Source organism: Pelobates fuscus, chromosome 2 (genome assembly GCF_036172605.1).
Source record: "Pelobates fuscus isolate aPelFus1 chromosome 2, aPelFus1.pri, whole genome shotgun sequence".
NCBI lineage: Eukaryota > Metazoa > Chordata > Amphibia > Anura > Pelobatidae > Pelobates > Pelobates fuscus.
The window spans coordinates 406,093,120-406,115,211 of record NC_086318.1 but is presented as its reverse complement, the minus strand read 5'-3'; the positions used below and the strand labels follow the sequence as shown (position 1 = coordinate 406,115,211).

General features: G+C 41.1%; 1 protein-coding gene across 1 annotated transcript in view; it reads right to left on the bottom strand.

Annotated features, from left to right (window-relative positions):
* Positions 1-6,704: 6,704 nt before the first annotated feature.
* Positions 6,705-22,092, bottom strand: part of PRKCE (protein kinase C epsilon) — a 385,698-nt gene continuing 370,310 nt past the window's right edge. Inside the window, exon 15 of the mRNA XM_063443914.1 lies at positions 6,705-11,871. Within this exon, the coding sequence (XP_063299984.1) occupies positions 11,725-11,871 (147 nt within the window). The 3' untranslated portion in view covers positions 6,705-11,724. The remainder of the gene's footprint in view (positions 11,872-22,092) is intronic.

Sequence of the window (22,092 nt, the reverse complement as noted above, 5' to 3'; positions counted from 1 at the left end):
GGGTGCTTTCTTTCATGCGTGGGCCGGTGGAGTGAATAGCTTATTTCGTAAAGAATAATTCCTAATATATTTTGTTGTAACAGAATGTATTAGATGGAATTCAATAAAACTTGTCCAGATGAAACAGAGTTCCGGCAGGTATATTTTGGTCTATTTCGGGAGATGTTACTGCAGAATCTATAATAATTATAGTTTTATTTATTTGGTCTTCCCACCATCACCACTTTTCTCCAGGTTTTTAAAGGCAGCATCCTACCTTCGTGCCAACCTCCATATCAGTGACGGTTTTGTAACATTATGGCCTTGATTTCATATTCTTGGATACGCTTTTCAAAAGATTTAATATTTTTGGCTAAACTTTTCTTATACAGAGGCAGATTAAAAAATAAAGAATAAGCATTAAGGAGTTATATCAGGTGTGTTCGTAGACACAGCTGTGCGTAACATATAGATAAACATGGAGTTTCGATGTAAACAGACATGTGAGAACTAAATCCTAGAGAGCATAGCCTCATTTTAAAGTTTAAAATAAAAATAAAACAGGCAAAGACTAGCCATTCATGCACTGGCGGAACTACTGGGGTCGCAGGTGCGACCAGGCCCGTCGCTCCAGGGGGCCCAGCCGCCCTGCGGAACCCTTCGACTGGGTGCCCGCCGCCATGTGTTGCGGCCCCGGCCCACGCTGTGTAACCACCTGGGCCGCATTGAAGTGGTCCATCAGGTGGTCCATGTTGTTAGGGCCACCTGATGGCAATGAATATCCAGGGGGCCCCGGTCAGCGCTGCTGCGCTTTAACAGTGCGACCGGGCCCCCTGTGATGACGCCAGACTTATCCCAGCTATCAGAGGGAGCCGCGTGGGAAGAAGGAGAGGGAGTCAGAGTGGGAGCGCCGACTCCCATCAGCCTTAGCCACCACTGGACCCCAGGGAAAGTCACCCTCCTGCACCTGAAAGGTAGGAAACAGGAGGGTGACAAACATTTTGCATTTGTGTGTGTGTTAGTGAATGTGTGTCTCTGTATGTGTGTCTGTATATATGTGTGTGTGTTTCTGTACGTGTGTCTGTCTGTATGTATGTTTCTCTGTGTGTGTGCATGTGTGTCTGTATGTGTCTCTGTGTGTGTGTATGTCTGTGTGTGTATATGTGTTTGTCTGCATGTGTGTGTGGGAGGTGGACGTATGGGGAGGGGAGAAGTAGAATTATGGGGAGGGAGAGTAAACGTATCGGGGGGGTAGACCTATTTTTGCACCGGGGCCCGTGGCTTGTAGTTACGCCTCTGCGTACATGTGAATAGTATTGAACAAGGTAATACTTGCAATGTATATAATATGCCCTGATACTGCTATAGGCGTCATAAAACAACATGCTAGACGAAAAACATGCAAGTTAAATGTGAGAGAAATAACCACTGGGGCTTATATCACTGCCTCATCTTGGTTCCCTTCAATAAAAAAAATAAAAAGTAAACCATAAAAAAAGAACATGTTCACTGTAAGTGATTAAGAGCAAGATGACGTCCATCAAGAATTAGGAGAATGGTATGCATCAGGCATCGGACCTATTCCCAGTCAGCCGATTATCAGAGTCGGGAAACACTGGAGGCATGTGGAACTGGGTTGAGGAAGGATGCTCCTCCCACCCCAGGATATGTTTGTAGGCCAGCATCTCTAGGCCATGGATTCTGTACCTGTCAAGTGCAAGTCTCTCCAGTACTGGACCTGAAAGGGACACTGTAGTCACCAGAACAACTACAGCTCATAGTGAGTCCTCCCATAAAAAGCCTCAATGAATCCTTTCAAATGCTTCTTCGAAACCAAAAATAGGAGCAAAGAAGGCATGCAATTTAATTTAATGGATCAAATTTATATATTGCCTCATACTATCTGGGGCCTGATGGCTTAAGACAAAGCCCACCTGGTCTTTATCAATAATATGGGAAGAATTTGAACAAGTCTAGAAGCTTATATTTTAGAGTAGAATTTGGTGACATTATTAAAGGCACACTATAGTCACCAGAACAACTACAGCCTATTGTATTATTTCTGGTGAGTAGAATCATTCCCTTCAGGGTTTTTGCAGTAAACACAATCTTTGCAGAGAAAATGCAGTGTTTACATTACAGCCTAGGGATAACGCTACTCCTAAGGTGGCTACTAGAGTTGCTTCCTGGGACCGTGCTGCTCAGTGTGCATTAGACATGTGCAATTAATTTCGTTCCGAATGCAAATTCTGATGAATTTCGGACATTCAGATGCTTCCAAATTTCAGAACTTGATGATCTCAGTCATAGAGGCAGAGACCAGCACGACGTTGGAAAAAAAAAAAAGGTGAGTAAAACACTATTTCTAAAAACACACACAGACACCACAACTGACACACACACACACCATGACAGACACACCATGACACAGACCATGACACAGACAGACACACACACACCATGACAGACACACACACACACACACCGTGACACAGACAGACACACACACACCATGATACAGACACACCGTGACACAGACACACACACACACATGACACACACCCTGACACAGACAGACAGACACACACACACACCATGACACAGACACACACACTATGACACAGACACACACCATGACACAGACAGACAGACACACACCATGACACAGACAGACAGACACACACACACACCATCACACAGACAGACACACACACCATGACACAGACAGACACACACACATACAGCATGACACACACACACAGCATGACACAGACACTTGTTGCTACCTGTGTGGGTGGGCAGACTGATAGGTGTCCTGCGGCCGCATGGAGAGCTTGGATGGCGGCCGCAGGGGAAGCTCTTCTGGTGGTCGCTGGGGGAGCAGGCTGTTCTGTCTCTGCTCGCGCGCTAGAAATAGACCGGGGCCGGAATATGACATCATATTCCGGCCCCGGTCTCATTAAGCTGCACGCGAGGGAGGGGGAGCAGAGACAGAACAGCCTGCTCCCCCAGCGGCCGCCAAAAGAGCTTCCCCTGCGGCCGCCATCCAAGCTCTCCATGCGGCCGCAGGACACCCACATGTCTCCCCGGCCCCAGGTGCCGATGGCCCATCGGGTAATTTCCCGGTATCCCGGTGGGCCAGTCCGGCCCTGTTTGTTCATTGCAAACAGCTTAAAGTCTGTAAATTTTGACAATAAACCTACGTTTCAATGGGGATTGAATAACTGTATATATGTGTTTATACTTACACTGACAAAAGCTACATAGTCTAAGAAGGTTATTCATAGCTGCCAGAATGATATAATGTGGAGGAAATACAAGAAGGGTCCTCCTGGTGGATACATTTTTCCTTGAGGGGGGGAGTTCATGATCTGCACCTTGGAGTGAACTGCTGTATGGTTTAGAAGTTATTGAGGCTTTTTATATTTAGATTAGTGGAAGAATTATTAAACCATCGATTCCTTCATACTTTCTAATAACTCCAGTCTCGTGAAGTACTTTCTTAATTCACTCTATCATTGAGACGGACTGGAATTTACAACAAATAACTCTTGCTTGTATTCAGTAATTAGTTCACTTTATAACCTGCCCTTTCCTTTCCAGTTTGACACATCATTAAGTTAGTTTGAAAGGACTGCCAATGGGTTGAAGGATGAGATAGGGGCATCTCGTAGGGCCCTGGTCAGTAATATTTAGGTCCTAGGGGACGCCACTTTTTTTTTCTATGTCATTTAAAGCAAGAGTTCTGGGCTCGTTATAAGTCTATTCTCTGCATTTTTCAAATGGATTGACACCCCTCCATCTTCAGCTCTGCAGAAGCTGGATGCACGTCACTGACTATTTGAGAACACTCGTCCAGCAAGATCCAGATAAGAAGGCAAACTGTTGCACCACCATTAACTGGGAAAGGGACCAGGGTGCTCCTTACATCATAACAACTGTAATGGTTATGATACTTGAAGTAATCCTTTAAGCTGTCAATACATTGTGGTATTAAGATATTTTTATTTTGGGTAGGGGTATTTTAGTGTCAGGCTTGCCGCCCCTGCTTACCTCTCTGGTCAGCTGCCCGCCTCCCTGCTGCCTCCGGCAGAGTACGCTTGCGAAGAGAGCATTTACGTGCGACCGAATGTGATACCAAATTCAGCATTCGCCTAACCAATTTCGGCGCACAAATATGACATCAGAGGTCACACAAGAGGGGTCAATTACCATCCACTAATCATACGCAATTCCAAACTGACCTGTACCAATGAGAGTTAAGACATGCTTATATATACTTACCTCTCCCACTCCTTGTTGCCCTGTTGTGGTGTTTATTAGCCACAACAGGGCATCCTGTATACTTTTTCGGTATTTATTCTAGTTCTGTTTTATCGTTGTTCCTGTCTTCTGTGATCCTTTGACCTCGGCTTGTTTACCGTTTTCCTTTGACCGTGGCTATTCTCTCTGACTCTGCCTGTCCCTTGGTCCGGCCATTCTAAGGACCATTATATGGAAAGTCTATTTATTGTGATTCAGTCTGTGTTGGTATCTGGTGTTACATATATAGAAATGTAGATTCTTTCACATGAAATTTAAAACCACAAAAAAGTTCAACAAAATGAAATTACAGATTATATTTTACAAATAACCTGAAGTGTCCTGTTTAGTGGCAAAGAGTTGATTTTTATCTTTTCCGGTTACAATAATGCTTTAAATACATGTAAGATAGGCCTGAGTTAATAGTTCGACTAATACAGTACACCATACATGTCCTATACGCAAAATTACGCCTAACTGTTAATCATACTGTTACTCACTAATTGCCTGCTATCAAAGTTAATGTATATATCGTTTCTAGAAGTGTATGTCTAAAGCCTGTAATTCAACGTATGCATCATTGTAGGCTAGCAGTCAACCCTGTTGTCTTACTTTGCGACACTTACCTTCAACTGAAACGCTGTGTTTCTTCATGTTATAAAAAATATAAAATGAGGCGGATAACTCTAGGAGATTTTGTAATTTGTTGTGATGATATTAGCATGTGTAACCCCTGCAAGTCTCCCTCTCTTTATTCTGTACCACCATACCCATATGCCTCAATAAAAGAAAGATTGACAAAATACATGTAAGATAGAATTTAGCAAAACTGTCATAACTGCTTCCGCTTTGAAATTGTTTCCTATATAACCGCCTTCTCCTTCTAACTTAATTCTTTAGGGCTCAAGACCGGAAGACATACAGTAATTTTATAACCTTGTTACAAGGTATCATCAAGTGTTTGTCTCAAAGAGTCCTGTGGGCCATTGATATCATATTTGGCTTTAAATCAGAACTTACTGATATTCTTGTTTATTTAGATACCACAAAAAAGAAAAAAAAAATCTTATCTGTGTGTAATTCACATTTTGTGGGCCAAAGGTCACCTAGACACCTAGAATTTTGTCACATTACCCATGATTTGTGGAGGAGAAATAATAGTTCTTCCCATCACCATATATCACTCAAAGTATTGTATCCATCCATGGTAGAGTCACAACTGTACTGCGGGCAGTGGCCTGGTGACCCTCGTCCTTTTGTCTTTTGTTTTTGTTATTTTTCTTGTCCAGACTTGTTTTACTTCTAATGACAGAAGTGTTAAACACCAGCTTTGTAATCCAAAAATGTGTACATTAATGGATCGACAATATTCATCCCTAGTGCACAGTTACAAATCATGGCCATTTCCTGAAGTGGAAACGAATGAATTGATGCAGCAAAATATGAAATGCATTGGTTTCTATGTAACGCAGGATAGTGAAATTGGAGTGTACCCTTCTCTATGATTGACAGAGACCCTTTTTTCACAGTTTTAATAGGCGTTCAGGGGTCATCAATTACTTTATTTTTTATTATTCTATCTGTATTTTATTATTGAACACCAGTATATTTTTGGTCTTGACAAGTCATTGGTCTTGGCAGGCCAGCAAGGTATACAGTTCTGGTTGCAGTTTACAGATGTACATTGTATGCGTTACAGATCACATACCTAGCGTTACCAGCTATACTTTACATCATCAATTACTTTTGATCTTCCTTGTGTATGCTGTTCAGCAGCCTATCTTCCACTAACGATCTGCAATTCCCTTGCATTTCTCTACAATTCTCAGTTTAGTGAACTGGAAAAAATTCTAACTCTAGATTTGGCAAAAATTGTGCAATTCCCTTATCAATGCTCTATTGTCCCTGTTAAGTAAATGCAGATGTGCTTATCTTGGTATCTTGCATCATAGTAGAAGAGTACGAGTTAGTCTCCTTACTGAATAGTGGTTCAGTAAATCCTTACTCGGCTCAGAAAAAACATTTTTAGGCCACAGACAGTCATAAAAAATGGTTTCTTGCTTCCTTTTTCCCATTTAATATTATAAAATATTTGTACAACAAAAAAAGGTTTCTTGCGAATGATCCGGCTTGTGATGCATTGTCAAGATGTTAAATATAGAAGCCTCAATAATAATTCATTGTAAAAACTTTGGTTGGATGTTTAAGAACAAAGCCATTGAGCTCAGGAAAAATGAACGAATGTTATGCAGAATTTTGCCTCAAACGAACGAGGCAGAGTTCTACTGAGCTAAAATTACTCATCGTGCTAGGAGTTCCTCTCAGTGAAAAAAAACCACAGAGCTTGTAAGGAATGGTAAACTCAATAGAAATGAAGGGATACAAGTCTATTTTCCATTCTAAGTGAAATAATCAGAGAGAGATCAATTCAACATTGTTGTATTTATTGGGTTCTGAAACAAACACACATTCACATCCTTTTGAATACAGTACATTTGGCACAGTAATAACGTTTAAGATGAAGTAACACAAATGAATGGCAATAGATTTAAAACACATCCAATAAGAAAAAAATGTCCTGTACAATAAAGCAACACATTACAAAAACGGAATACGTTTTATATTTATATATTTATATATAGCCAGAACTATTTGCACATAATTTAAAAGAGGTAATTTTCAGCTTTCATCTTCTTTTTAACTTTTGGAAAGAACCTGTTTAACATGGCAATGGGTTCCATTTTAGAATTCTAAAAGGAAATAGTAAAAAAAAAACAAAAAAAAAAAAAACATAAAACAGCAGTGATCAGCCAATATAGATTTTTTTTGGCATTGTGCACAATACAAAACACAACAAAATAAATAAATGTCAGAAACTAAATTGTCGATCAGTCAGAAATGTAACAGCGCATCCATTATCACTGGCCCTTCTAGCTATAGGGGTTAACAAACGATAGGGAACAGGTTGGGGCCTGTTTAGTTCTAATGTCTGGGGAAATTTCCATATTTTCCTGCGGAAGTATTCTTAACCGTGAAGCCATCACCGTGGAGACCAATTGGAATGCTCTGAAGATTCCAACACAACTAGCAATTTTCATCAGAATTGCTCTGAAAACATATTCCCGCCCCCCAATTTACTAATCCATGTAATACACGTGTAAGACACTGAAGACTGGTACAAACCTCAATGGGTTGTATTACTTTAAATTTCCAAAATCCTGATTTGCAGATTTAAAGTGGCGCGGTCATGCCAAACTTACCTTTCTCCTATTGTTTAATCTTATCTCCCTCTCCCAGAATCTGTTCTTCTTTTCTTTATTTCTGATTTAGTTTCCTTTAAAACATAAAACAAAGTAGGGACTACTTTGTCTTATGTATTTTTCCTACACTTGACTTTCTTTGACCAAAGGAGGAGCCTAAGTCAGCTCCATTTCCTGTGTCAGAGAAAGAAGTCACCCTTTTCCTTAACACAGGAAATGGAGCGGACTTAAGCTCCTCCTTTGGTCAAAGAAAGTCAAGTGTAGGAAAAATACATAAGACAAAGTAGTCTCTAATTTATGTTATGTTTTAAAGAAAACTAGATCAGATAGGAAGAAAATAAGAACAGATTCTGAGAGAGGAAAAGAGGAGGAAACAAAAGAGAAAGGTAAGTTCGGCATGACAGCACCACTTGAAGTGCTGTGAATCTGTGCAATCCCAAGGTGCGTCTAGGCACTTATTTCACCCTTCCCTACCACCTCCATAAAAAGTTATACAGCGATTATGGCATGGTGGGCACCAGATGTGGCTATGTTTTATCCATGCCAACTTGTTTCGTGTGGCGCTCATAAATATTTGGCAATCTATAGAATGGTTCAGTCTTTTACACAATAGGATACATTTATTAAAATAACTTTAAGTAAAAACTACCACGGGGGTCTGAAACACGCCTCACAAATGGGGGAAAAAAGGATCCTGGAAATCCAGTAGAGAACAGCATATTTTCATCCAAAACTACTGTCTCCTATACAGCGCACATCAGTCCTACAATTAGTGATGCAGCTATGGGGTGGTCCAGATTTGACCTATTCACGCGATACATAGGGCAGGCTTAGCAGCTTGCAAACATAAACTAGCTAGGATTAAAAGGACACCTACCCTTGTCCCATAAACAAAAAGATTAAGTAGATTAATTACTAGTATCTTCTGTATAAAGCTCTCTGCAGAGAATAGTGCACCATGCAATGCTAATGTCTTCTGAGCCATCAATGTGTGGGATACATCCCCATGCAATACTTGTTTTATGCCTGACAATATATTAAAGGGGCGGCCAAAAGGAAGATCCCTAGATGTAGTAGAATGTGCTAAGAGTCTACCTTTTAAACATGCCTGATTTGCGGGAAAGTGCACTTTGCCTTTTATCAGTTAGTTGTCAGGATGTCCAGAATTTTTTTTTTTTTTTAAAAACAACAAACAAACCACACAGAACCAGTAGTGATACATTGTGATTTTTTTTTTATCATTTACCATATCCCCTATAAATGAGATGATACAGACAGAAAGATGTTTCCGTGCTTGCACGTGATTTCAGAAACATTGCTTCCTCTCCCAGTACACAGAGCTACTTTTGATAAAATACAATAAAATTGTTCTGATCAATTATAAACCACTTCCACTTAACAAATGTTGATATAATTAGCATACAATTGAAATTCCGTAGAAGAAATATATAGTTACACCTGAGCTCATTAAAAAAAAAAATGGAACTGTATGTCATTATCTTTAACGCAGGCTGCGAGCAGCCATATGCCCAACAGACACAAACTGAACAATTTGCAGAGGCCCGTGAACGCCTCAAGAAGCCAATGTCCTGTAGAAAGAGCATCAGTGCTAGCCGACAGTTATCACACAGTAAACCTGTGTATCTTGTACCATTTATGTGCAATCATAAGCTTCCTATCAATAATATCCTGGTCTCACTTATTTTGATCTCTGCTTTCAAATACAGTTCTAAGTCATAGGTTACAGTTCTAAGTCATAGGTTATAGGAGCATCATCCAATGCAGATGATGTAAGCTCACGTATCTCTATCCCTCCAGGTGCCAGTGAGAAGATTTTTTTATATATCTAAAGAGGAAATATTACAAAAAAACTAAAGTAGGTAGTCCTTAATGTAAAACAATACAAAGCTTACATTTAAAGTAAAAGATAAAACAATAAAAAGCTAAAAAAATAAAAAAAATGGTTGATTGTGCTAGCACTGTTGCTTCAAGCTAGTACATTGTCCGATTCTTTCCTATTATTGACAATATAAATTTCAGAATTACTATACAAGAGATCTGGTATAGCATAATATAAGTTTACATCTTTTAAAACAAATAAAACTAATAATCTCTCACAGAAAGTTGAACCAATACACATACAGAGTATTGCACATTGACTTTAGTATAATTAATGTTTCCCATGGACTATCTTAGAATTTGCCTGAACATGCAGCAGTTGATATCTCTTATGAATTAAACTCCACAGGCTTTGCAGCAAACACTATTTACAAAATCTCACCTGTACAAAAGGCAAAAAAAGCTTATTTAGTGCCACTTTGCCACTCACATGTATTTTTATTTTTTATTTTTTCAAGAAGCAGGAGATTCATGTTGAGTCAGGGGTGGATGCGCAAAGCCCTTCCGCTGTATCAGGACTCTAATGCCCATCAGCCACAGCCAGCACAAGGAAGCTCCAGGTCACCCAAACCTGACGTAAATCCATTTCTAATGAATCCCAGAAACTGCTCAACATCAGTCCAGTAAAATACATCATAAAATGCAATACATGTACACACAAACACAGGTTACTCCTGCAAAAAAATTTACTTACATAACACTGCTAGCGTCTCTAACAGGTAACGTTGCCTTAGCAAGAATTCCTGACAGAGTTACCAAATTCATACACACAACAAAGAATCAAATGTACATATCCTCAGAATGTCAGTTATGAATATTTGATCATCCGCACACTTTTCCATAAGTGTGATTTAATATTTACTTATTTTTCATTTTCATTCTATATATATATATCACATTGTCACGTTAGACAAGAAAAATAAAACTAAATTTAAAAAAGAAACACACAGTAGTGCTATGTTGTACTTATAATGTGCAAAAAGAATACTATGCACTGCAACTGTGTAACCCTTACAGGGTTAAGCAACGCATTTTGCAGTAATGTAAAACGCGCTGGTCACTCTTGCTGCACTCTGAAGGTAAAGATTTAGGGGAATGTTTCCACTGAACAAAACTCATGCGGCATAAATAGTGATTTTTAAATACTGGTTTGTCTTTTTTTCCATTTGTGTCCCCTGAAGCTTTAACTCGTTTGTCTTCAGAGAGCCGGCAATGCACTTTATGGCTTCTGCAGGCTCCTCTGAAGCAAAACTAGGCAGTTTTAAGCCAACTGCAATGCATTCTATTGCAATCTTCTCTGGAAGATCTTGCAACAGAACGGCTGTATGTTTAAGACCCTGTCACTCTGCACTGTCAAGAGTTAAGGAATGTAACTTAAAAAGTAATAGGTCATTGGAAATATATTAGTACTACATAAAAGAAAAAAAAACTACAAAATGAAAAAGGAGGAATCTCTTTTTCAAATTTTTGTCTTTTCTACTGCTAAAATACTTAGCCCTTACAAAGCTGCCTAAAAAAATGTATGATGGCTTTGTTCATACCCCAGGTGTGCCACCATGAAACGGTAACAGGTTGTAGTGCACTGCACTAGAATAAAGTGTAATTCATTTCGACAGTGAGGGGTCAATTCCTTTTTATAATCATTCCAACTAAACTCTTTTTTTTTTTTTTAGCTATTCTACTGCTTTTTTGTGAGTATGTGTGGCTTGTGAAAAAAAAAAATTAAAATAAAAAAGGGTTGTGTTATTTCACATTTTGACTGTATCTACTGTAAGCAAATACTTTATTTCCATTAATTTCACAAGTCTCACAGATCTGTGGTGGGTATTTGACTGACTGTACACAAATACTCTCTTTGCGGCATTGCAAATCTGTGAAAGTGGCTTCAAGTGAAATCTAGGAAAGGTTACATGACACGGTCAGTATTCTGGCCAGCCCAGATTTTTTTTTCTGTCCGAGATTTATGGTAAAATTAACAAAATAAAAAAATATATATACCATTCTATTTTCTTTCCTCGTGAAGATTGTCTAGTATACTGTGGTCACAGACACGGCAGTGTGTTACAATTACAGTTTCTGAAACAAAACAAGATTTTGCATTGCTCTGTAAAACAGAAATTAGGAGTGCCTTCAGTTCAGGGAATAAAAATAACAAACAATAAATAGCATCTTTACATGAGCAGGCTCATTAAAAGAACAAGATTGTGAGGATCCACTGAATCTCAGTCACATGTTTGTCTCCGTAGGACTACTGCTTGAAGGACCGGCCAGTACAAGATCCATATTAGGCTTCAGGTTCCGCGCCAAAATAAGAAAATCCTTTAAATTCATCTTGATTGATTTGCTTTACTATGGCTTCATCCACCAGTGTTAGAACAGGTTCCTCTCGCGTGAAATCCTGGTCAAAGTTGTTTACGTCACGTTTGGTTTTCTGCAAAGAGAAAGCAAAAAATTGGTCAATTAAGCAATTACATTCATATTAAAAAAAAGAGAGAGAAAAAGAAGGAATAGACGAGATGTGAAGAGTAGGTAACATATCCGAGTGAAATGCGTAGGTACAAGCACACACACACACACACACTGTACGACTAGGGTTACCTTATTGTATCTACCTATATATACACTGTATATCTCCCCTTAGATACTGTTTCCACTTCATCAGTATCACTATCTGGCTATTTCGTAATTAGTACACTTTGTACACATCAGCTCCAGCAGTTGGTCCTATTTTTATACTTACCATCATCTCCTTCTTTTCATTATTATAATTTTTTCACCTTTTTTTTGGTTACTGGGATATTTAGATGTGTTTATCCACTATTGGACAATAAAGTTTTTTTTTATTTTCTATGCATATGTATATTAGGCACTATATGCCAATTACCTTTACTCAGTAATTTCCATTAGGGTAATAGGACTGGAATCGTGTGTGCCTCTTGGCAGACCTGTTTTAAGCCCTCTCAATTATCTCTTTTCTCTGGGTTAGGCCCTGTATTACCCCACAACCACTACAAATTTGGTGGGAGCTTCTCTCTCTCCAGTTGTGCATACCCTTATCTCCTTCTAGAACTCTCTCTGAATGTTTGCTTGTTAAAAAAATAAATATGTTTTTCCAAACTAAGAAGTTATTCAAGCAAGCCTAAAACATACAACTTGTACTCCATGTCTTTTGGTACAACTTTACTCACTAAACTCCAACCAACAAGGGAAAAACAGCTGGTCTGGAAAAATGATCCAACTAGGCCGTAGTCATGGCTTGAGCATTCTTACCTCATTTTCCCATTCAGGTTTAATGTGTGGAAATTTGCAGCTTAAAGAACAATTTGTTTTACTAAAGATAATCATAAATCAATTTACAGAAGCTGTGGATAAGTTTCACATGATTCTGCAAACTAACTGGCAAAAACATAAGTAACATGACACGGTAACATGATGAACTTTTTGAAAAGATGAGATTCGATTCATGCTTGGATACAAAGTATGTAGACAATCCCTGGCTCTTTAACTGATGTCTGTAACGTCACATTGTCAATGTAGAAAGTCTTTATTGATAAGAAATATAACACCGGTCTTGGCGTTTGCTTTCCCTCCCTACTTCCTTATCTCTTTGGCCAATTTTTCTGCACATAAGCTCTGATTGTCATACATCTTCCTGTTAGATCTCCAGGTTATACAACCTTTCTAATATGTCAAATGAATCAATCACATCCTAAACAATACCAACCAGTGGGAGATACGCTGGCCAGCTTGTATTTTAACAAACTTTATTCAATCGTGGGTGGACAACAGCAGTGGGACAATGGTCTCAGTGTCCGGAGTTTCATTGCAGACATTAACAAGACAGTATGGGGTACTGTCTAATGCAAAGCTAATTATTTAAAAAGTCTGTCTGTTGTTGCCCATAAACAAAAATGAAATGAAGTTTGCTTGAGTAAATATGGAACAACAGATTAAGATGTTGGCATGATATATTGTTCTTAACCACTTCAATACCAGAATAGAGTAAGAACGTTTTTCTTTTATTTTTTTTGACAATCTTTATTGTAGGTTTTTAATTTTTCAGTGCTAGGCAATCAATGCAAACCTCATGGTAGAAAAGCAAGAACCGTGTACAACATGGTGTCTGACTTTACAAGCATAGGAGGGAAGTGTCAACATTATGACGTGTAAGGTGAATTAACTTGCAGTAGACCGTTCGGTAGGCCAGTATAGTCCTAATTATTGTAGACTTTTACATCTCATAACTCGAACACACTGTAAATCTCTATTCTAGTATTCCGTAATTTTATAATTTATCGTTGAAAAAGTGCCAGCCAATAATACAGTAGCACGCTTGTATAACATACATTATGTAAAAGGAATAGTTATATCAAGGCATAGTGGAGTCCCACCAGCCCATCTACTTAAGTCTGAGATACAGAGGGGGTCTGTGCTCTGTGCGTCCATTAGCTCCAAACAGCCTCTCAGGGGTGGACCGGGATAACCCCCACCGGTCCGAGGGGGGGTAACGGAGCTCCTGCCGGGAAGTAGCTGCTCCTGGGCATCCCAGGATCGGGAGATCGGCCGCCTCTCCCGCCTGGTGAGCACCAGGCCACACTTGCCACGCGGAGGTAAGTAAGACTGTCGAGTTGCTGACCGCTATTAAGCATGTCGGGTCGGTCAGGTAGGAGCAACATTCGCTTGTTGATAGCTGCTTAAAGTGAGATATTGAGGGAGCTAACACGAAGTGCGTCTTTCCTCCATGACAGCTAGGCCCCGCCTGTCAGGATCGGGACAGGGATCCAACACGCAGAGTACAAACAGGTAGTAGGTACGTATACTGGACCTTAGAATGGCCGGACTAACGTAAGGAGTAAGCAAAGAATGGTCTAGAGACAAGCCGAGGTCGAGGGAACGAGAGAGCAGGTAAACGAGAGACAAGCCGGGTCAAAAGGGTAACAGAGGTAAGCAGAGTAGAATAAACAAGCCGGATCAGAACCAAAGAGTAAAACAGAGGTAAGAGCGCTGAGTGACTAGACTAGCTAGAACCACGACAGGGCAATGAACCAATACACAAAACCTCCTTATATACCCTGGTTCCAGAGAGATGATCACGCCCCCGACGAATCCGGATTCGAGCTCAGGACTGATTGACAGGTCGGAACGGCAAATCGTCATGACGTCAGCTACTAGAGCCGCGTCATAAAAGGAGGCGGATCAGAGGCGTCCGGCGTGTAAACGGCCGAAATGACCGTGAGGAACGAGTGAGTCAGTTCCTCTGAGAGGACGGAATTCTCAGTATCTCACCTCCTCTGAGGTAGAGACAACAGGTACCCTGACAGTACCCCCCCTCTCAGAAACGCCCACCGGGCGGAAGGAACCGGGACGAGATGGAAACCGGGAATTAAAAGCCCTGCGGAGGCGAGGAGCATGCACCTCCTCCTGGACCACCCAGGACCTCTCTTCCGGACCATATCCTTTCCAGTCCACAAGATATTGTAACCTCCCCCGAGAAATACGAGAATCGAGGATGGAGTTGATCTCATACTCCTCCTGGCCCTCAACCGGAACAGAGCAAGGAGAGGGTACAGCGGAGGAAAACCTGTTACAAACTAGAGGCTTCAACAAGGAAACATGAAAGGAGTTGGGGATGCGCAAGCCAGGTGGAAGAGCAAGGCGATACGCAACGGGATTAATTTGAGTCAGAACCTTGTAAGGACCAATGAAACGAGGCGCAAATTTCATAGAGGGAACCTTCAAGCGAATATTTCTGGTACTCAACCACACCCTATCCCCTGGAATAAAAACCGGGGCCGCCCTTCTACGCTTGTCTGCGTGTCGTTTGAACAACGTGGAATTATGAAGGAGAATATGTCGAGTCTGATCCCACAACTTCTTCAAATTGGCAACATGGATATCAACCGACGGTACCCCTTGGGAAGGGGAAACCGAGGGAAGAATAGGAGGATGAAAGCCATAGTTCATGAAGAAGGGGCTAGAACGAGTAGAGTCAGAAACGAGATTGTTGTGTGCAAACTCCGCCCAAGGAATCAGACCGACCCAATCATCCTGGTGTTCGGAAACAATCTTTTGGTTGGTGCGTTCAGCAGCTCCGTTAGACTGGGGATGATATGCAGTAGAGAAATTCAGTTTGATACCCAATTGAGAACAAAAGGACTTCCAAAAACGGGAAACAAATTGGGAACCTCTATCAGAGACAATTTCGGAGGGTATACCATGTAAACGAAAAATCTCTTTTGCGAATATCTCAGCCAATTCGGGAGAAGACGGAAGTTTAGGTAATGGTACGAAATGAGCCATCTTAGTAAACCTGTCAACCACCGTGAGAATAACAGTCTGTTTTTTAGAAATAGGTAAATCGACAATGAAATCCATAGCCAGACAAGACCATGGTCTCTCGGGGATCTCCAAGGGGTGCAAGAGCCCACAAGGAAGCGTATGAGGTTGTTTAGTCTTCATACAGACCTCACATGCCCCGACGAAATCCTTAATATCCTTACGTAACGAAGGCCACCAGAAATTTTTAGAAATCAAGGAACACGTCTTGCGTATGCCAGGATGCCCAGCCACTTTGCTGTTGTGAAAGCATTGCAACAGTTCCGGTTGAAGTTCAGGAGGAACGAAGTGCCTTGCCCCGGGAACCTGTCTGGGAGCCAGATGCTGCACTTTCATGATCTCGGCAAGCAACGGAGAGTGTATCCTGAGATTTGTGTTGGCGATAATATTGCCCTTGGGAACTACAGATGACAAAACCACCGCAGATACAGTAGAAGGTTCATGTTGGCGAGACAAAGCATCGGCCTTAGAGTTCTTAGAACCAGGTCTATAGGTGAGCACATAATTGAAATGAGTGAGAAATAAGGACCAACGAGCTTGCCTGGCGGATAAGCGCTTGGCTTCCCCAATATAAGACAAGTTTTTGTGATCCGTTAGAATAGTAACAGGGTGCAAGGTCCCTTCCAATAAATGTCTCCACTCCTTTAAGGCCATAATAACCGCTAATAGTTCCCTGTCACCAATGTCATATCTGCTTTCAGGCCCAGACAATTTTTTGGAAAAAAAACCACATGGATGTAATGGTTTATCCACACCTAATCTTTGAGACAAGATAGCACCTATACCCGTCTCCGAGGCGTCTACCTCGAGTAGAAAAGGCAAAGACGTGTCAGGGTGAACCAAAATCGGTGCTGAAGAGAAACGATCCTTGAGTGTTTTGAAAGCAACGAGAGCTTCAGTAGACCAAGTCTTAGTGTCAGCCCCCTGTCTGGTCATATTGGTAATAGGTGCAATAATAGACGAGTAACCTTTAATGAAGCGCCTATAATAATTAGAGAAACCAATAAACCTCTGAATGGCCTTGAGTCCCCTGGGCAAAGGCCAATCTAAAATAGACTGGAGTTTAACCGGATCCATCTTAAACCCGTCCCCAGAAATAACGTACCCAAGGAAGTTTATCTGAGACTGGTCAAAACTACACTTCTCCAATTTGCAGTATAATCCATGTTGTAGAAGTTTGCGCAATACCCTTCTGACTTGTCTGTGATGAGTCTCAATCTCGCTAGAATGTATAAGTATATCATCTAGGTATACGATAACGCAATCATGTTGAAACTCCCTAAGAACCTCATTAATCAGATCCTGAAATACTGCTGGTGCATTACAGAGACCAAAAGGCATTACCGTGTACTCATAGTGCCCGTAACGGGTATTGAAAGCTGTTTTCCACTCGTCTCCCTGTTGGATTCTCACCAAGTTATACGCCCCTCTGAGATCTAACTTGGTGAAAATTTTGGAGCCCTTTAAACGATCAAAGAGCTCAGTAATCAAAGGGATCGGATAGGCATTTCTGATAGTTATTTTATTCAATCCCCGATAATCAATACAAGGCCTTAATGTACCATCTTTCTTATTCACAAAAAATAACCCGGCCCCGGCAGGGGAGGAGGATCTCCTAATGAATCCCTTATCCAGGTTCTCACGAATATACTCCTCTAAGACTAGGTTCTCCTTAGTAGATAAAGGATATACCGTGCCCCTCGGAGGCATGGTACCGGGCAAGAGTCTGATCTTGCAGTCAAAAGGCCTGTGTGAAGGTAGAGTGTCAGCATTCTTCTTGTCAAAGACTGCCCTTAAATCCAGGTATAGGGGTGGTATTTGTAAGTCAGAAGACTGGGTAGAATTAACCAGTGTGTCAGCTACGCAAACCGGTGAGACCTTCTGTAAGCACCTGTCTCGGCAACCCTGGCCCCAAGAGATTATTTCACCCAATTCCCAATCGATAATGGGGTTATGTTTCTTAAGCCAAGGATACCCTAAGACTATAGGAACAGAAGGGGATGAAATGAGCATATACCCTCCTCGTGTAGGATACCAACAGTTAAGTTAAGAGGTAAGGTCTCATGAGAAATAACAGGTTCAGATAATGGTCTACCATCTATGGCCTCAACGGCCAAGGGTGTGTCCCTTAGCTGGAATGGGATAGAGTGTTTAGTGACGAAGGTTCGGTCAATGAAGCTTTCAGCAGCTCCGGAGTCTATCAACGCCATGGTATTAAGTACTCCCTTCTCCCAAACTAAAGAAACAGGTAGTAGAAGCCTATGATCTTTATACTCATGTATAGAGGACAAGATAGAAACACCCAAGGCCTGTCCTCTGGAGGAACTTAGGTGCGAGCGTTTCCCGGGCGGTTAGGACAATTTAGGCGTAGGTGACCTCTTGCTCCACAATACATGCACAACCCCTCCCTTCTCCTGTACTGTCTCTCCTCTTCTGAGAGACGAGTATTGCCTATCTGCATAGGTTCTGTAATCGCTAAAGTTGTAGATTCAGGATTTTGAAATGTGGGAGCTAGTCTAAAGGAAGGTCTACGGGTTCTATCTCGAGTGTTCTGTCTCTGTCTTAACCTTTCATCAATTCGTGAAATAAAAGAAATTAAATCCTCAAAATTTTCAGGAAGCTCTCTTGTGGCAACCTCATCTAGAATTTGGTCTGATAGTCCGTTTAGAAATACGTCCATGTAAGCCTGTTCATTCCACCTGACTTCTGCTGCCAGGGATCTGAACTCTAAGGCATAATCAACAAGGGTTTGGTTATGTTGTCTAAGACGTAACAGTAGTCTAGCAGCATTAACCTTTCTACCTGGAGGATCAAAAGTCCTTCTAAAAGCAGTAACAAAGGCATTATAATTATAGACTAACGGATTATCATTCTCCCACAAAGGGTTAGCCCATCTCAAAGCTTTATCAATGAGTAGTGTGATTATAAATCCAACTTTCACCCTATCTGTAGGGTAGGAGCGAGGTTGTAATTCGAAATGAATACCTATCTGGTTTAAAAAACCTCGACACGTATCCGGAGAGCCACCATAACGTACAGGAGGAGTTATACGAGATGAAGCACCTACTGTGGCTACCTCTAGGCCTGAACTTACAGGAGAGACGGAAGCAGTACGCATCTCTTCTGATTGGTTACTAGAACGAGATAGTAAGGCTTGCAATGCTAGAGCCATCTGGTCCATTCTATGATCCATAGCCTCAAATCTAGAGTCAGGAGAACCGACCTGAGAGTTTGTACCTGCAGGATCCATGGCCCTGTCGTAATGTCAGGATCGGGACAGGGATCCAACACGCAGAGTACAAACAGGTAGTAGGTACGTATACCGGACCTTAGAATGGCCGGACTAACGTAAGGAGTAAGCAAAGAATGGTCTAGAGACAAGCCGAGGTCGAGGGAACGAGAGAGCAGGTAAACGAGAGACAAGCCGGGTCAAAAGGGTAACAGAGGTAAGCAGAGTAGAATAAACAACCCGGATCAGAACCAAAGAGTAAAACAGAGGTAAGAGCGCTGAGTGACTAGACTAGCTAGAACCACGACAGGGCAATGAACCAATACACAAAACCTCCTTATATACCCTGGTTCCAGATTTATGATCACGCCCCCGACGAATCCTGATTCGAGCTCAGGACTGATTGACAGGTCGGAACGGCAAATCGTCATGACGTCGGCTACTAGAGCCGCGTCATAAAAGGAGGCGGATCAGAGGCGTCCGGCGTGTAAACGGCCGAAATGACCGCGAGGAACGAGTGAGTCAGTTCCTCTGAGAGGACGGAATTCTCAGTATCTCACCTCCTCTGAGGTAGAGACAACAGGTACCCTGACACCGCCCCCCGGAAGCTGCATTCTTAGTGAGAGGAGGGACAGTGTAGCTGCTGCTGATTTAATAGGGAAATCGATAGCTAGGCTAGTGTATTCAGTGTCCACTACAGTCCTGAAGGACTCATCTGATCTCTGCTGTAAGGACAGCACCCCAAAAAGCCCTTTTTAGGGCTAGAACATCAGTCTGCTTTTTTTTTTTTCTTCTGTGTAATCTAATTGCAGTTGCCTGCCTGCCTGCCAGCGTGTGTGTCAGGCTCACAGCGTATACTGTGCCCACTTGCCCAGTGCCACCACTCATATCTGGTGTCACAATAGCTTGCATTTAAAAAAACAAAAGAACCGGACAAAAAGCCTTTTGTTCTTGATTATTTTGAAACGTAATTGTCAGATCTTCCATTTAACGAGCAAATCACCGTTTAGTGAATAAACCCTTAATCCATAGTCTCACATGGCTACCATCAGACATCTGAGCAATTATTTTTTTATAGGACTTTAGAAGGCCCCATTGAAACTTGCTGTAATCCCTTGGGTCATTTAAGTACAGGAATAAAAATTAAATCATGCAATTAGTCGGATAATAACAGGATTTTTATGATCCTCTTTGAATTAATTCCTTAAAACCTTTATTTATCTATGTAAGTTAAGGCTATGAAAACTATTTTAAGAACGAAAGGTTTTAGAAAATCATGCAGTGGGAATCTTTTTTTTTTCTTCAAAATTATAACTAATAGCAATTCTAGTTCAATGTAGTTTGGAAATTAAATAAGTTGACAGTCGCAAAAAAATATATATATTTTTTTAGTTTTAAGGCAAAATGTGTCTCATTTTAAAATGACTGCTCTGCAATTAATATTAAGTTACTTTCAGTTTTGTGGGTACATGATTCTGGCTACGATGTGGGAAATATGGGCATGTTTGTTGCCTGCACTCTGCATGCTGTGAATCTTTGAGTTAACAATGAAAAAAACAGAAGGTTTATTAACTGGATGTCACCATGTCAACTGAGCTTCATACTACCTTCAGGGAGAATGGTCATAAGGCAAAACAGCGACTTCTTTAACCCCTTAAGGACACATAACATGTGTGACATGTCATGATTCCTTTTTATTCCAGAAGTTTGGTCCTTAAGGGGTTAAAATAGTCATTTAAAAACTTGAAGATGCTTCCAAACAATATAGAAAATGATTATTCACTAAAGTGAAAATCTGAAGTGAATTTTAATTTGTAGGCCAAAGCAACTGAACTGGTAGCACGACTTTACTTTTCCAATTTGAATGAACTTTCAAACTCAGCTAGTTTGGCCTTAAATTTTAAATCCTCACGTTAGTGAATTACCCTGAATGATTCAGTGGACCAATGAAAATATATTGAGGGAACGCAGGAAAATATGGGGCAGAAAAGTCACTATGCAGGGTTTGGCCATACTCCAAGTTAAAACATACTTGTTAAAGCAATTATCGCTAAAACAATGAAATGGATCATAAAATCATATAATACAGGCGGTCACGATGAATATATTTATTTATGCTAGAGTACTATTCATGTTAACTTAACAATAACAGTACTTTCCCTCGAACAAACGTATATTCCAGATAAATTGCTATAAAAGAGAACCAGGAAAGAACTGGGATCACAGCATCCAAAATGATATTGACACTCGATAAAATAGCAATTGTGGATAACCAGCTACTAGAGATGTCCCGAACGGTTCGCTGGCGAATAGTTCCCGGCGAACATAGCTTGTTCGCATCGCCACGGACGGCGAACATATGCAATGTTTGGTCCGCCCCCTATTCGTCATCATTGAGTTAACTTTGACCCTGTACCTCACAGTCAGCAGACACATTCCAGCCAATCAGCAGCAGACCCTCCCTCCCAGACCCTCCCACCTCCTGGACAGCATCCATTTTAGATTCATTCGGAAGCTGCATTCTTTTTACTTTAATTTTTTGTATTTTTTTAGACAGAAGTGTGTTATATTTGAGCATGCTAGGCTGAACGTGCGTATATCATGGCTAGTTGCACTGAGGGTATGAGTATATAGCAGTACATTGTTGTTGTGAAAGATGGCTGTCATGTTTAGGGTCTAGCTTGCACGTTATCAACTGTGTATTTATATCAGCAGCTCCACCACTAGTTATAAATCAAGTGTGAGTCGCCCCATGAGATGAGACTAGTGAATAACATAATACATGAACGGTTAAGGTAAAGGCATGTAAGGAACTACGACAATAAACTCTTTAGGAGGTGAAATAATGACATGTTTAAACGCTTGCTACTTTACGATTAGTTAATGTGCAGAGAGCAGTTCATGTGATCAAAGGCATGGTGTGGAGGATCGGCTATAGTGGGACATGCTTGGCAGGCTGCTGTTTACTGCTTGTGCTCATCCAATCCCTTCTGGGCGCCAGGTGCAGACCCTGGGAGTCCCTGATACCTGGAACTACAAAGGCAAGTCTCTGGCTGAGTGCTGGGTTCGCGGCTTGAGGTGGTGGAA